Source organism: Crocodylus siamensis, chromosome 13, assembly GCF_052110815.1.
Source record: "Crocodylus siamensis isolate JL-2025a chromosome 13, ASM5211081v1, whole genome shotgun sequence".
NCBI classification, from domain to species: Eukaryota; Metazoa; Chordata; order Crocodylia; family Crocodylidae; genus Crocodylus; species Crocodylus siamensis.
Genome location: NC_143407.1, coordinates 5050484 through 5067515, shown reverse-complemented (window position 1 = coordinate 5067515; position 17032 = coordinate 5050484). Strand labels below are relative to the sequence as shown.

The 17032-nt window shown below is 48.4% G+C and overlaps 2 protein-coding genes across 4 annotated transcripts in view; one reads left to right on the top strand and one right to left on the bottom strand.

Moving 5' to 3' along the window:
* RBBP5 (RB binding protein 5, histone lysine methyltransferase complex subunit) overlaps positions 1–17032 on the bottom strand; it is a 74968-nt gene that overhangs the window by 39024 nt on the left and 18912 nt on the right. Inside the window, exons 14-15 of one of the 3 annotated variants that reach the window (XR_016439038.1) lie at positions 4264–4402; positions 189–324 (exon numbers count right to left, since the gene is read on the bottom strand). The exons of 1 other annotated variant lie outside the window; for it this stretch is intronic. Coding sequence is in view for 1 of the 2 variants with exons in the window: in XM_090026576.1 (XP_089882702.1) it covers positions 314–324 (11 nt within the window). In the remaining variant the exon portion in view is untranslated. Of the gene's footprint in view, positions 1–173; positions 325–4263; positions 4403–17032 lie in introns of those variants that run through there. One more of the 3 variants, XM_090026576.1, reaches the window with a different exon arrangement.
* Positions 4415–17030, top strand: LOC149853733 (uncharacterized). Its single transcript, XM_090026568.1, has 5 exons — positions 4415–7759; positions 12544–12764; positions 13390–13495; positions 13733–13819; positions 14479–17030. The coding sequence occupies exons 1-5, from the start codon at positions 7724–7726 to the stop codon at positions 15694–15696; spliced, it is 1668 nt and encodes a 555-aa protein (XP_089882694.1). The 5' UTR covers positions 4415–7723; the 3' UTR covers positions 15697–17030.

Below are 17032 nucleotides of genomic sequence, written 5' to 3'. Positions count from 1 at the left end.
CACAGAGTGCAGTCACCCCTTTGACTATCATGGAGACAGAGCCTCACAGTTGCTGCAAATGGATTTTTCAGTCCGCTTCTGCCGAATATGAGTTTTGATTGTCCTGAGGATTTTTGTTTGGCGCTGAGCCTCAGAAGCAGCAGAGCAGGAAAGGCCGCAGGAAGGTGTGAAGAACCACAGAGAAGCGGGACGACGTACCATTGAAACCTCATGGGTGAAGGTCCAGAAGCAGGACGTGCGGGAAGAAAAATGGCCTGTTGGCACGCTGGCATGGGAAAAGGGCCACTTTCAGGCTCGGCGGCTGCAGGGACAGTCAGGTAACACCTGGTGAAAAGTCAAGTGTGGGCAAGAGAAATGTAGCTTTAGCACATGGCAGCCAGTTATGCTTTGTCTACACTGGGATTTTACCATGGGTTAGTTAACCGGGATTTTAGGTAACACATGATTCACACCCACCCCGATCTAAACTGCAATACTGCCCCCGTAGCCGGGCCAACGCCACCCAAAGGGGAGAGGAAGGGATCCAAGGGAGCGGGTCTGCGACAAAGGAAAAAAAGTCTGCCTACTGCTCTGTCAAGGTGGAGTTAAAGGGAAAGGTGCTCAAAGCTGGGGGAGAAAACTTGGGCTTCAAACCAGGGTGAATGAATGGCTTAGACTTGCACCTTTGCATCACACTAGAAACCAATTTCCCGCCTCATTAGGAATCCTCTCTGCTTAATTGGCACGGCTGTGTGGTTTAGGGATTAGGTTATGGGACTTGAAGGCAGGACTGGCCAGGGTACCGTTCCCAGCACTGCCTCTGGCTCCCTGAGGACAGTTCCTTGCATTTGCTGGGCCTGACTTCCTCATCAGTAACCATACTTGCCTCGCTCAGGTATTGCGAGGCTTAAAGGACAGGTGTGGAGTAGCACAAAAAACTACACAGCTGCGACGCGTTGATATTTAATATGCTATCATCTTCCACCTGATGCTATCGGATTTTCAGCAACAAATATTGTGTTTTTTTGTTACATCCACTGGGCTAAATTCTGCAGTCAACTACTTGGGTGGAAAGCCAGAGAACCTCCCATTTCCAAAAGAGCAGAAACAAACCTTCTGGGCTCTCGTATTGGCGGGAGGTTGGCCCAAAGAATCATCTGGATGCCACAGGCATCGCTCTTAACGAGTCACTCAAGAGCCCAAATCTCCTCTGCACAAAACCTGCAATGCTACCCCTTCATCTGTACAAACCCTCTGCTGTGAATATTTTTATCTGATTTCAATGGACGGGGACAGGGGCAGTTTTCTTCTTGATAATTTGTTGTACACTATTTTTTTAAGAAAACAAAAAGGAAACCTTGCGAACTTACTGTATTTACTGTAATTAAAGTTATTTATTGCCGACAGCAGCACGCAGTTCATAAATAAAGACCTTCAGAGACTTTAGACAACCCCTTGTCTCTGCAGGATTTATGCGCAGCTTTACACACAGCTCAAGATTCAAGAACAGCTTGTTTAGGGGACTGGCAAAGGGGCAGAAATCTGCACAGTGAACAAGACCACTACTTCCACCTGACTTGAATCTGGCTACCGGCTGTCGAGCACTCTGGGATCATCTGGGATGTGGGCCCGATAAAGTGCCAGAAACTGCATGCAGCTCTGCAAACTCTTTTAACCTGCCCCAAACTGGAAGCAGAGCCGGGCAGAAGGGGAGGCCTGCCTGCTCCCTTGCCTTCCCCAGTGCAGAATCTGAGAACCATTTGGATGCTGGTCCCTGACTTCAATGCAGCCATCTCTGCCTTATATAGGTCCAGGCAATAGAAACAGGACCCAACCGAACCGTCAGATCTGGACCAAACTTCTCTGCTCAGGCCCACCCATAGCTATTAAATTCAATTAGCCACCTCTAGAGCTTGGGTAGGCACCAGCTGCAGGATTAGTCACGGTGTTAACCGACCCTCTAATCCAGCCCTGGGGAGACGGGGTGATCCTGACAGCTTTAATGTCACTTGCCCCGACACCCCAGCCCTGGAGGGAAACGGACACAAGTAACTCCATGATAAAGCAGCAGGCCACCTGCTGTGCTGGGGAGACAGGAAAGCTCCATGTAGCTCGAATCCATCATCATTTACGCAGCCTCAGCTGTTGTTTGGCGAGCCTATTGCTCTCCGGGGAGGCATTTTTACTAGCCTACTGATTATTTTTGTTTCTCCGTGGAAGGGAAAGTGAGCATCCTCTGGCTCGTCCACTGCCCAGAAAAAGACATTTGTTTTATTTCAACACAGGCTGCCGCCAAGGGAGGGATCACGAGAAAAACACACAGCACAACGTCCCTGGCAGCTTTTTGGAGGAACAAAGCGTGGCCAACGCACCCTTCTGCTCTCTAGCAAGGGACAAACGTGAACCCCACGGCAGCCAGCAACTCACCCGACCTTCCCTTGCTGTAGACAGGAGCCCACCAGCGCTTGGCCTTTCACTCCTGCACACCGCTATCACCCATAGCGGAGCGAACGGATGTTTTAGGCTGTGTACTAATGAGTCCCTGACGTGCTATCCTACGAGGCACTCTTTCCTTGAAAACTGTATACAAACAAAGACCAAAACGGCACTCACAGAGCTGCACTGGTCCCTCCGCCTTACAGGGGTTCAACAGTCTCCTGTCTCAATCATGCATTTACCCCTCTGGCACCTAATTCAGACCAAAAACCACGCTAGAGGTTACGTCCCAAGACCAGCATGGCTGCAACCAACAACCTGCTAGGGCAGGGGTGGGCAAAATGCGGTCCACGGGCCAGATGCAGCCTGCCAAGCCATACTATCAGGCCCGCGGGGCCCCTAAAAATGTAGGAAATTTATATTTATCCGCCCCTGGCCCTCGAGGGCTTGCCAAAAATCAGTAAAGTGGCCCTCCCCCTGAAATAACTGCCCGCCCCTACATTGGAGGTTGGGCATTCCTTAAGGTTTCTGCTTATCCCATTTGCCTCTATAACCCAGTGGAAAAGGACAAAGGTGTCATTATCTCTATGGGGTCCAAGTCTACCCTGGGATTTGCAAAATAAGTTTGCTAGGACAGCCCCACCACGCTCTTCCTGCAGCTGCCAATTACAAAGGCTAACACAAACAGAGTAGCTGTGCTCCCCCTCACCAAAAGGAAATTCAATTAGGGCAAAGGAATCCCTAATCCTATTCCAAAGCAGAGGTGAGGAGTGAAGAGGGACTGTTCAGAAGCATGTTCACTGCCCTGGGGGCAAGGGCTGGCAGGGTTTGAGGGTCTGGTTGGAGGCATCTCATTGTGTATTCCACTAGCATTCCCATTTAATGTCGGAAGCTGCAGTTAGAAAATTCAAATTGGAAATAATATACAATTAATAGCAGGGAAGGTAATGGACTTCCAGATCAAGCTGCTGAGGGAAGCAGTACATTCATCATCGCTTGGAAAAATTAAATCAATATCTGGATGCCTTTCAACACAGAAATCCTCTAGTACAGCCACGAGTTCCTGAGCTCTCAAGGGCTCACTTACATAATAGGAGACTACGATTCCTCCCACTGCAGGAATTGCTGGTTGAAATTATCTGGCTTGTGTTATGCAGATCGAAATCAAAGGTCATAATGGACCGTTCTGGCCTTCACGCATGCAGCTTCCCTTCATCCTGACTGATCTCAAAATGCTTTACAATCCTACAGGCATATGCTACCCTGCTTTGCACCCTGAAAAGAAGAATAACTTCAGAGGAAATCTGCTTCCATCTTCTGTTCACCAGCTAAAACTGCCTCAATAGCGCAGTTATCAGAGCATCCTTTTGCATGAAAATGGTCCTTTCCCAAGGCCGCTTGTCAGACGCTGCAAAAGCCTAAAACAAGTGAGGGAACCAAAGCGCTTCTCCAGCACCAACGGCGACAGAAAACTGACAGCAAATCAGTGCTGCTCTGAGCAAATGAGTCCAGAACTGGGCGCTGATGAGACTGTCATTTCATCCAAATCACCTCCCCAGAACTTCTTTTGAGATCCCAGCTGCATGACCCAGCTGCTAGATGATCCCCTTCAGGGGGTCTGGACAACAGCGGAAAGATTTCTTGTCTCTCCGCTGTCTCTCAAACAGGCAGGCAAAATAAGTGCTTTTTCTGTTGCAGAAGCACTGACAGGCGGGTAACGTATGCCAGCCTCTCTGTGCCTTGCTTGCTTGCTGCTCTCTATCACCTCTGTGCATTGAGCGATTACCTGGCTAACTTAAAGCTTCTATATTTCATTCATTGATCCGAGTAGGTAAACTCCAAACTCACCATACTGTGGAGCGGCCGCTGCCAGCCAGGACTGATAACTCGTCTCTCATCTCAGACAGCAACATTTTCAGAGCTCTGCTGTCTGTCAGGGGTCACACTAGGATTTTTTCAGGTATTTATGGTAAGGCCTCCATTCCCTCTGGAGTAATGGCAGAAAAAAAGTGGGTTGCACGTATTCTTTTTCTATCTGTAACAAACTCACAACACCCACAATCAAAGTTTCCTCCCATAGACAGGATGGATGATCCAGTAGTGAGGGCATCATCCAGAGCCCTGCTCTGTCTCCGTTTCCTTGTGGGACCTTAAGCCATTCATTTAGCCCCATCCTCAATAAAATGAAGATAACAGCACTCCCCTACCTCACAGGGCTGTTGTGAGAATAAATACACTAAAAGAGCGGTGGTGCTGAGAGATTACGATAATTATAATAATATGATTTCCCCAACACAGACAGTTTAACAAAACAGAGGAAATCAGAAGCTCAAAGTGGCAGGAGCAAAAGGACACAGCGAAATGCAAAGCAGGAGTTGGAGAGACCCACGAAAAACAACATGGGGAGGGACAACAGGCAGGACAACACGGAGCCACAACTTTCCAGATACCCGTGTTGTCTGAAGACTCTTTAAACACCATGAGGTCAGGTCGCACTTAATTTGCTAATCTTTAAAATGCCTGTGGAAGTGGAAGCGCATTGGGCAGTTTACGTGCCTGGCTGCACGTAGCTCCTAATAAAAGTAGACAGCACCAGACAATACGCAATAAACGTGATGCAGGATAAGGGATGCCAGAGCATCTGGGAATGGGAGATACAGTTTGTCACGATGCCCGTGCTCCTGGCCCAATTCAGCCTAGCTGTGTGCACTTGTGAAAGCAACATGTACCAGCACTCCAGTGAGCTGAGGGCTGCTGTCCTCATTCCAGCTGGTACTTCCAATGGGAGAGGCAGAGAAAGGGCATCTATGAGCTGGCTCACTGATCCACGCCTGTAGGTGAAATGCAACGACAGCGGCTGCTCCCTCCACCCACGGCAGCTACAATTAAAAATAGGTTAAGCCAAAAGGTACGTTTGGTCGCCAAACTGTTCTTACAATCCCCTCTCTCACAATCCTGGCCCCTTTGTGCTACGCTGGCAGCCCCAGATGCTGCTTGCAAAGCAAAGACCTCAAAAATGACCTCCCAAGAAGGCATGCAGAGGAGAGCTCCGGCTCATTTTGAAGACACTGCCCCCTCCTCCTATTGTGTCCTGTTTGTGGTGACCCCAGGGCTTGGCTATTAACTGGCAAGGCCCATTAACCAGGCTGATGTAAACTGTGCTTTACACTACAAAGGGGTTTTGTAAAGGTGAAGGAGGCATCATTAAGAGAACCAGCAGGAGACAGCCAAGAATCAGAAGCTCCATTTCCATGGGCTGAGGCTGTAGTTCTGCCTGCTCAGGAAACAATACCAGCGGTAACTCCGTTTCTGATCTAAAAGGGAATTCAGCTTCAGCAGACAGCATTTCTCCCCTCTGATAAGCAGGGATCCTGGTTTTCTGATTTTTAAAAAATCCCCATTTTCCAGTTAAAAAAAAGTAACCCCAAATCCAGAGTTTCCCACGCTTAAAATGAAACACCCCTAACATACAGTTTATACACACATATGTACACACACGCACACACAAACATAAGTGAGAATGTATTTTATTTATACATAAGAAATTCTTGCTTATTATGTACCTAGGTATGTATACAGACCTATAAATAAACAAACAAATACAATACTATATATTAGTGGTGTTTCACTGTAACAGTGGAGACTTTTTTTATTTTTTTTAAATCAGAGAAAACCAGGTTCCCTGCTGATAACTAGAGGATGAAGTCCAAAACTCAAAGAAACCTGCCAAATTTTACTCAGTTGCCAGAGTCCGTGACTTTACCCAGCTCACGGCAAACTCAGCTCAGCTTTAACAGGCTCCATAAGCCTCTGGGGAAGTCCAGCTGGATGGACAGCAGACTCTGGACACAGCACCAGAGAGAGTTTAGGGAAGGGAGCAATTCTGCATTAGCTAAGGGAGAAAAAAAAAAATCCAGTTCTAATGTCCAGAGCTTCGTTTCCAGACAAGCTGCTCTTCTACTAATGATGAGCAAACCTCTGAAAGAGTTCAAAACTGACTGAAGAAGAAACACTGCTTGGCAGTTAACACACAAGGCTGTAAACCAGAAATCCTACAAATCCCGAGTCTCTCCTACTTCTGCCACAGACGTAGTACCCTCTGCGACCCTGTGCAAGTCACTTCCTCTGTCCACGAAGCAGGAATGGCAATGCCCACTTTGAACACAATTTGTGAGCCGCCACTAATGTACACCAGATTTCAGCTGTCAGACCATGGAGAGCACCACAAACACGCAAAAATATTCCGGTGTTTCTAGACCTAACTGAAGCAAGCACCTGGGATTATGTGCGTAACTTAAAACAAGCTTTCTCTAGGGAGATGTTGGGGTAAGGTACCACAAAGGCAGCCTTTGTTGTGACATTTCTGTACGTACGGTCCCGGCACAGTGCATGACCAGTGATGGAAGATCCTATGGTAAAAATGGTTAGCCAAACTCTTGTAAAACTGCAGAATTTTTCAGTGCAAAGGTCAAGTTTTTTGGGTTGTTTTAGCAGGTTCGGCACTTCCTTCTGAAAGCAATAATCAAAATGTAACAGTATAGTCACTCCAATATGAGAAAGCAGGTGGTTCAAGCAAACACCTTCAGTACTTGGCCAAAGGGGGTCAAGCATCAAGCGGTGGTTTGTTCACAGCCATGCAATATATGTAGCCATGGTTCGTATTCCGCCCGGAAAAAAAATCCAACTACTGAATTCTTCAAGGACAATTTAGAGGATTTCCTGTTTCCAGATGTTAATCTGGTTGGCTACTGTTTTTTTTCCTTCTAATCCGGTAATGTTTGCTGTGGACACTACAATGGACATTGCTTTTTAGATCCCCAAAGACTGGGTGGCAGAGTCTGGATATTAGCAAAGAGATTTAGTTAATCACTTCCTACACAACTGTTGATTCACTTTGTTCAAATGGGCATGTAAAGGGGATAAACTGACCATCTCCTGGTGTCCCGTCCCCCCTGCCCACATGCACACAGCTGGATGCAGGGAGCAAAATAAACCCCACATTGAAAAAGCATTAAGTAGAGGCTGCCAGTCTCCACAATGAGCAAACAGGCTCAAACAGACTAGCCCTGGGATTGGCCAAAGGGCAGTAAGGAAAGGCCCCTCTCGCACTGGAAACATAAACATGTGCAGCCTTTTTAAATGCAAGGGACGCAGAGAAAGAGGAAGACAGTTGCTCATTTGAGCGAGCTCATAAGTTTGGGACAGAGACAGAGCCAGAGAATCTGAATTGGGCCTGAAACATCAACAGAGGCAGCTACATTCTCCAGCATCTGAAAAGAAAGCCTGGGAAAAAAGGGAGCGATTGGACATGATTCTTCTCTTCTCGTGCTGGGACCAAATTAAGGTATGAGTGAACTATCTTCTGCTTCTATGTGAGCAAAGTGTTATAGCCAAGACGTGCAAGAGAGAGTACAGACTGCTCCCTGCACTAGGGACGCCTTCCTCTTAGCTCAGCCAAGTCGGTTTTCACCACTTAGGTTGAAAGAGATGGCAGGTAGGAAAAGCGATGAGCCGCTGGTGTCCACAATAATAAGCGAGAAATTCTTAGGGAGTCTTCTTGTAGTGAACCAACTACGGGGATAGAGTTAGACAAGCTTCCAAATGCAAGACATTTTTCATCAAGTCTGATCCCAGGAAGCCAGGCAGGCATAGTGAAACACAGCAGAGGGGAGGGTCCGGGAGACATTCTCAAGGGTGGCAGACGCTCAATTAGCAGAAGAAAAGGAGAAAAGCTCATTATTGGGAGATCAAGGCCTATCGAAAGGGAGGAGGGTCAATCTCACCTTCCGTGTGGGGAAAGAATTCAGGAACCAGATAAATTATAACGTGCCACAAGCTCGGTATCAGTGGGTGTTCGTTTCCAGCCAATTTATGAACTGTTCACGGCCATGTCGTTTCGCTCCTACGCCACAATGATGAAAGGCTATCTGTGTAGGCACCAGGGTGCCTGTTGCATAGCAATGCTTGCATTTTGCAGAATTGTGGTGGAATGACATCCTAGAAACATCACCTGGGTGACATCCTAAAAACATCACATTATACCCATTTGTGAGTTTTGTTGTTATGCTAAGTTAGCAATTCAAGACAGCGTGGGGCCAGGTTTCCAGTGATCCAGTACCTTTGGTTGTTAAAGGTAATGGATCACTGAAGGAACCAACAAAGATTTTAGTTGGTATAATAAAAGAGAGCGGATTTACCCAAAGAAACTTGTCTGCCTTTGGTTGTCAAAAGAACTCAGCACTCTGGCATTTGAACATCTGCCCATTTGTGTTGGGGCCTATATGCAAGCTGTGCTCTTTCAAAAATCTGAATATTTTAATACAGAATGAACAAAAATTCTCCTGCTGAGAATACAGGCTACAGCGCTAAATTCACGATGCCATCTTACAATATTTACGGTCAACTAGATAAATAACCTGGTCAAACCTAGCACTTACGGTGCTTTCTGTGCAAGCCTTTCCCCAGTTATAAACTATAAACTGATATTCCCAAGACAGGCACAGAGTAGAAATAATAATATGGAAACGCCAATTAATACATCAAAGTTTCCATTAAAAAAAAAAACTCAGCAAGCTGCTTCATATTTCCTGGGAAAAGTGAAGAGGAAAGCATTGGCAAATACTGCAATTATTAGCAGCCCCATGTAGTCTTGCTGTGTAGGCTCTACCCCAGGTTCCCGTCGGCCCAGATCCAGTAACTGAGCATCCTGCTTATCCGATAGTCTCACCCACAGCATCCCATCTCTCAAAAAGAAATTCTAATGTACATTAGATGCTGTTGTCCCCGCTGACTTCCCCGCTTCCACGTCTCGCTCATCTGGTCAACCTTATCTTTTTCTGCTGTCCCTGAGAGAGAACATGTAGCCTCCAAAAGCACAAACTCCTACCAACTAACTAGACAGCAGAATAACAGGCATTAGCAAGAGAGCACATTTTGGCCCAGAGCTGAGCAGTTCTGAGCTTATTCACTAGAGGACCGGGGTACCTTAGGCAACTAACCTTCTACGGATTCACACGGACTTCTAAGCAGCGAAGAGCATATTCCACACTTTTTTCCCAGCTCCCTGAAATCCACGGAAGCTCTACAGGTTAGAGACTTACAGTCAGGCTCCCCAAACTGTCCATGAACTCATGATGCCCACCTAATTAATTACCTTTTGGTAGGGCTACTGCTCACAGGATCAGATGCATCTACATTTTGTAAAAGGCTTTAATGTATATGGATGGCACAAAGCAGCACGTAACAGCAAACGGGTTCTACTCGCCTTAAAGGAAAGTGCCAAATTGCTAGCTCTGCACCACTTCAGCCACCTCTTGTATTCAGAATAAGGATCAGGGCAGAGGAAACACCAAAGGGAATGGGGCTCGGGGGGCAGATATTGTGCTTGTGGAAAAAGAAGAAAAAGTTAGGTGCTTCGAAGGGAAAAGGACACACACATTGCAGTCCTTTGTAAGCTCTGTGTCTTTCTGCAGCTGCAGAAGCAAGTGAAAAGGCCAGTTGCTCTACTCAGCAGTCCCAAGCACACCCAGGAAATTTTTCCCCCTGATCCGATAGTTCATACCGGCTGGATTTTGCTTTTCAAGGGAGCAGACGCAAAGCCAAGTAATAGTACCAAATACCCAGTTCGTTGCACAGAACGTAAATAAGGGCCTACAAAGCGGGGCTGTGAGCTGCTATGCGTGTGTGAGCACACGTCAGTGGCCTCTACCAGGGGGACCCTAATTGTTCATGAGTGTGTCACGCACCCCATAATGGAGAGCCTTCTGCTTTTGGGATCAGAAAAATCAGAACTGTGCCTGGGGAAGCTCTGAGCAGTTATCCCATGCAGGATACAGACAACTATAAAAATGCAAATGGCCACAAATTTGATGTCATCTGTTCTTTGATTTAGATGAATGAAATACCATAATGTCCAGCAGAGAGGGGAGAAAGCTCTGTGTCCGAGAGACGGATCGTATTGAACCACACCTCTTTGCCCTCATCCATGTGCCCAAAGTTAAGGCAATCCAGCTTTTCAATTTAAATGAGCTTCAACAGGCACCAGCGATTGCAACAGCTGCCTCTGTTCTCCCGGCTCTGTAATGACCTCGTGTTTGCAGTAATGTCATTAGCAATTTGAACTTCTTCCCACATGCAACATGGCTAATTTGGAAAAGGGCAAGCTAATCATTTCCTAATGATCAGGGCCTTTGGTAGCAACTGCAAAGAGCCTCCTGCAGAGCCCACATAACAGAGCTGGGTTCGGGCTGAGACAGATAGCCGGGTTTATCTGAAGTCTGGCAGAAGGCAGAGTAGATTTGCACCTTATAGCCTAACTCCATCAGAGACACAGCTGCATAAGTTTCATAAGCAGCAATTTACTCCATCCAATTTGAGCCGTTGTCACAGCTCTGCCCCTGCATGTGAAATCAGAGACAGGCAGCAACAGCCAGGGCTGGGTGGAGGAGGAACAGAGGTGCCCTGCTGTAGGGTACAAGCAGAAAGAAAAAGGCATTTTTTTCTTGTAGTACAACCAGTTGGACCTGGGGTGGCTTACTCAGAGGAACGGACATTAACTGCCACCAGGACACTAGCAAAACAGGGATGAGCAAAGGCAGGGATGGAGCAAGCATCCTTCAAAATTTTAACCCCCGCTCTGGACTTTCTTGAAGATCCTGTCTTCCAAGCGATGCCCCCCTGCACCACACAAGTCCTACCCTTTCTCAGCAAGTCTGCTGACCCACATATGCTGAGTGGCAGGTTTTAGAGGGCAAAGTGTAGAAAGCCCAAGCATTGCCTTAAACACTGGTTGGTCGAGGTGAACCTCTGGGTCCCGTCCCCCCCCCCCGCCCATGAGTCAGAATCATGGTGCCTCAGCACTAAGTCTCGGTTAATGGGGGCCTTGTGGAAAGTATTGGCCTTGGCATCAGTTTCCCGAGCATTGAAATAGGGGCAACTCCAACTTTCCACAGCCGTTGCAGCCCTTAATTGCTACAGAAAGGCAAAATGCCTATCTCCACCCCAATCTCCTCCATTTGAGAATCGTACAATGGCTTGGCCAGGTCCCCTAGGTGCAACCTCTCTGCATTTCTAAAGCTCCCATCACCACAGTATATAAGCTCTGCATTTACATTACAAAGTGCGGGGAGACCCATCCAGATGGGCAGCCATTCTTTGCTAGCTTAACTGTTTGCTTCCTACCAGAGCATGCATCTGTCTCTGCTATTTGGAGAGTCCTTGGGCACAGTGGGGAATTGTGCAGCCTGTCTCAAATATGACCACAGCGGGACTCTTCCTGACTCCCTGTTGGGTTATGAAAACTCAAGAACATGCAGAGGCACTGCTGGCACTAGCCTCCTCTGCTGGGGCCTCTAAAAGAGGACACCTGAATTACAAAGCTCTTTTCTATCAGTTCTCATTATAGACTTGCTTTCTTGTTGCAAAAAGAGGGGGGGAAAGGTTGGGGGCGGATGCCTCGTACATCCTTGGGCCATGCAGCATCAAAGAAGCCAGTTCACAGCGGCGCGCTGGATTAGATAAACGCAATCAGGCAAACTCCCTATGAGTCCCAAGCCTGAGTAAGCACACATCCCTGTTGAGGCTGCTGTTCCTTAGGGGCTGGGGCTGGGGCACAGTCCCTTGCTGGGGACCTCAAGCAGAGGTGAGAAATAAGAATCGAAGGGCTTGCGTACGCATACAGCTGTGCTCAAGTGGTGATCTTAAACAACAAGCAGAAGGCTGCTTAACTCTGCTTAAAACTGCTCTGCCATCTGAGCCCGTGAGGAACATGTGCACGGAAAGAAGCCAAGCAAACGGAAATGAGAAGGCCCACACCAATTTCAGTTAACGAGTGGAAGACTATAGACGAGCAAGGCCTTATTCTACTGTCATGACAATTCCACCGTGATCTCAGAAGCATTTCAGGATCCGCTGCATTCAGCATCTCTACAGTGCAACCGTTTCTTGGGGCGTAATAGGTTTCGGGCCTCTAGCAAGGGACATGCTTTGATGGCTCTCATAGCAGTAACAGGAGCCAGCAAATGGTAACAGCGGGGGAGACGAGTTAACTGGGTCTGGGTTTTCTTCGCAGAGGTTTGGGTGGGAGGGAAAAATGTCATCTTTCATTCTCTAACTCCACCCTTCCCCCAGGTCAATGGACAGGATCTCTCCACCGTCAGCCTGCGGGAAGCACTAGAAATACTTCAGAGTGCCGAGGAACAGGTCACGCTGGAAGCGCGGAGAGAGAAACCGCCCCGCAAACCTCCCCGCACGTCCGACGCTGCGACCCAGACTGAGGCCAGCTGGTGGGATAAGCTGTGCCCAAACAGGGAGCGCTGCATCCCCTCGTGCTTCAGTTTCTACCCGGACAGGTATGCACCGTTTGCTGGGTTCGCTCCCAAAATGCCAGAAGGAGCTAGACATGCTCATTGTGGGAGCAGACCCAAAGACTTTTGTATGTAAATATAACCCTGCTGCAGGATGCCCATGGCCCACGCGGGTTTTGTCAACTCTGGCATTGCTGCTGTCCTGGCTGGGCTGTGAGATTAGCTGGGTCCACAGCTGCCCTAGCCTACGATTACAGACCTGCAGACAGCACACGTGACAAAAGGGATGCTCCCGCCCTGTTTAGCCCCGCATTTAATCAATAACCCAGCAACCACCATTTTCTCACGTGAATCCTACCATGCTTAACAAAGCCGGCGCCGATTTGCCCACAGCCTACACGCTGCGAGGTGTAAATCACAGGTATTGACGGTGCAGACTCCCTGTGTAAACTGCTCGCGCCCACGAGCTTGTGCCAGCACCTAATCGGTGTCTTCACCAACGATGGCTTCAGCCACTGCATCAGCTGCCCTTTCACTTTGGGCTAGAGCTAGGCACGCCCTAAGAGCGAGACCTAATGCTACCTCAGTGTGACCATTCAAAGGCATTTATGGACCACGCACATTCCCCCAGCGGGTCGGTATCTTTGTCTTTTGTCCCCCACGCACACAGCTCCTCTCGCAGTTACTTGCCGCACCAGGACTGCAACGATGGCCGCGAATCCGACTGCCTGCTACCCGCCTCCCGGCACACGGAGAAAGAAGAGCCGGATGACGAGGTAGAGCTCGCTCCCATCTGGCATATACCTTGGTGGAGGGAGGACGGAGAGCATAAGGGGGTGCTGGGTCCACGACTGGGGCTCATAGGTGCCAGGCTAAGTCGAGTTTGATTGATTTGGGAAAGAAGCGTGCAACAGCCACCAGGCTCTGAAAATATTTCCCAATGGTCTCAGCCGTGTACGGAGCCCATTCTGCTTCCCCAGGTTTAACACTGGGGCATTATTTGCCTCTTTCAGGCACTAGCCCTTATTCACCAAAAGGAGCCGAGTTTCAGCAGCTGTTACACCATCCCAGAAGATCAGGATGGCGTCTGTCTGAGCTGGGTAAGCACATGCCTACACATAGCACGTGTGGGGAGAGCAGACGGGGAGGGAGGGGTGCATCAGGCATTTGCGGGGGCTCGGCCCACCCCTGGCTTTTGGTACAAAGGAAATCCGAGTGCCTTAGTTCAAGCCAGAGCGCGCCTCTGTGCGCTCGGTGCAGAGCCAGATCTGAGAGCGTTGCAGCAAAGTACGTCGGCAGAGCTGGGCGGAAGGCTGGGATTTGAACAGATCTGCGTTGCAATGCAATGCAATTCCTCACGGAAACAGGAGCATCCAAAGTAAGTGGCATTTTAAAAGAAAGTACTTCTGACCATCTCCCCAGTGTTCAACAAAATTCTGCTTAATTAGAGGAAAAATTAAAACAGAAACAAGGGAGAGTCTATGGAAACATGCAAGGAAGCAAATAAATGTATAATTAGCCTGGAGACTCCCTTGATCCTGTCTCTCCCTGCTCACACCATTAACTCTCCATGATGCAATCCATTAGATGAGGAACCCTTCCGTCTCCTGTGAAGCGCACGGCGCATGCCAATTCATCTGCAGTAATTATCGAGTGCTGCGTTTTCCACATTTGATAGATGGCCGAGGGACTCGTGCTCGGCTATTAAAGGAAAATTGCATCGAGTACAATTAAAACCTATCTGTGCGTTCATTTGCAGACAGAAAGCGAAGGGGAGGAAAGCCAGAAACAAAATGAGCGGACACTTCTGCTCCACCAGGACCGCGACAGCGGAGTCTGTTACACCGACAGCAGCACCCAGCCGGACGAGCGTTCGGGACCCAGCGTGGACGCGGAAGACCCCGCTGCCCCGAAGGGGTCCGGCCCACACCCTTTTGCTGTTGACACAATTGAAAGAAGCGGACTGGCTACAGAGGATTTCTTATCCAACGAGGAGTTAAGCGATTCCAGTTTCTGTGGTGTAAACCCAGAGGAGTTCAAGAAGTTTCAAGAAATCTTGGAAAGCAAGTGCAACCAATATCAGTTTCGTAAGGCCCTCCTGCAGAGAGACCAAAGAGCTTCAGAAGTCCAAGAGGAGAGCTCTGAGCAATGCAGACAGCACGAACAATGGCTCGCCAAGTGCCCCTTGAGCCCAGCTTTTCCAGAATGCCTCCCGCTGGCTGGAGACGGCACCGGGAATACAAACGAAGAGGTGCACCACAGAGCTGAACTCTGCCCAAGAGACTCTGTGAACGGAGACGCAAGGGAATCAGCCCAAAGACTGACGGAAACAGAATCCGCATCTCTTCCACCAACAAGTTTCGCCAGCGGCCCCAAAACACTTGCAATTCCACATCACGCTCGCCGTTACATTAGCTACATGAACCTCGTGCAGGAAAAGGTAGCTGTAGAGTGCCTAAGCGACCAACCTAGGTCACCAGCACTTCCAGGGCAATGCAGCAAAGGCACAGAGAGCAACCCAGGAGATGCTGGACACATGCAGAGGCTGCCAAATGAAAGGAGCAGGCCACTGTTAAAGAAACAGCAGAAGAGTCAACTGCTGAAGGACAGAGCCCTGAGGATCACGGAGGAACGCAGCGGGATGACCACCGACGACGATGCCCTGAGCGAGCTGAAGACTGGGAAGTACTGGAACAAGGCTCAAAGGAGGCAACACCTGCTCCTGTCCAAAGAGCAGAAGCAGAGAAAAGAATTCGTGACGCAGAGCCGCATGGAACAGCTGACAGAAGCCAGAGCAGGGACCGGGTGCAGGAAAGATCTAGGCATTATTGAACTGAGTCAGAAGAAGCTGATGAAGAAGAGGAGCAGGAAAGTCTTGGACAACTGGATCACCATTCAGGAGCTGCTGACCCACGGGACCAAGTCTCTAGATGGGAGAACAACGTACAGCCCTTTGTTGTCAGTCACTACAGTGTAGAGTCCTAAATGACTTTTCTGACTGGACATCAGACAAGGTTCAGGAAAGCGCAGAACAAGTCTGTGATCGGCTCCACACGCTTCACTCACAAACTTCCCCGCCACTGAGCCCAAACTACACTGCATCCTCTGCAGTACACACGCCAACACTAAGAGCATCCTCACTGCACCTTGACTGATGGAAAATAAAATCTGTCCTGGGTGTCCATTCTCCTTCCAAGCGCACAGGGTCATACCCTCTGCTTTTTCCAGTCAAGCCACAGGGACTTTACCACCCCCCACATTCCCCAGAGGTCACATAAAAACGTCAACGCCACAGAAAACTGTTCCAGATCCTCAGCCTAAATCTTCCCTGCCTCCATTTGTACCGTGGGTCCAGAGCAACGGGTTGCCCTGAAATCCTCCTCTTCACTATTTACACTCTGTTCTACAGCCAAGTATCAAGACTCATGAAACTACAGCTTCCAATTTATCCCCCACCATTAGTTTTCGGGGCTGTAAAGCCTAAGTCACAAGAGGAGAAACGTTGCCAATGCTTTAAAGAAAACTTACCCCCATTTCTCCCTGAGCCTGGTAACAATGCACTTGTGACTTTCCAAAATAAACCCGGGCCCTTGTCTTATTTATAAGCAGCTCTTTAGACTCAGAAGCGCCGCTGCAAATATATGGCTGTAGAGTAGGCTTCAATTTCCATAACAAATTTCAGCCAAGTAGTAACGGCCAGTCATTTATTGCAACTCTGTAACCAAAGGAATAGTATTTCCGAGGTTTCGGCTTCCACTCTTGAGAACATTAGTACGCTGGCACAACTCCGCTGCATCAGTGGACCCACGAAGCTGAACTTGTACGTAGGTATTTTGGTCTGATTACATACTGTGCTTTGCAGGGAACTTATTTACTTGTCCATTCAGCTCTTTCTACAATAAAAGTATCATCTCGGTTTTCCTAGCGAGATCATAAAGGATGCTTGTGGTATGCTTCAAATGTTAATATTATATATTATCCAATGTATAATATTCGTGTCCATTTCCCCTCCTACCCCGCCGGCTTTGTTTCGATTCAAAGTTCTTTGATGGAGGGACTGCTTCCCTCTGTGCTTGCACACTGCCTACACCCCAAGGAACCCCGGTCCTGGGCAGAGTCCATGTGAACTGTTGTAAAGGCAGATGAAAAATAAAAGGTTTGACAACTCAGCTGGACAGACTCTCCTGGAAGTGAAAGATCCATGTAACTTGTGGTAGCTTGCTTAAGACTCTCGAACCCAAAAGCCACCACGACCCAAGATTACGTCGTTGCTTTAATACCCAGAGCAACGTTTATCCCAAAAAACCAGCCTA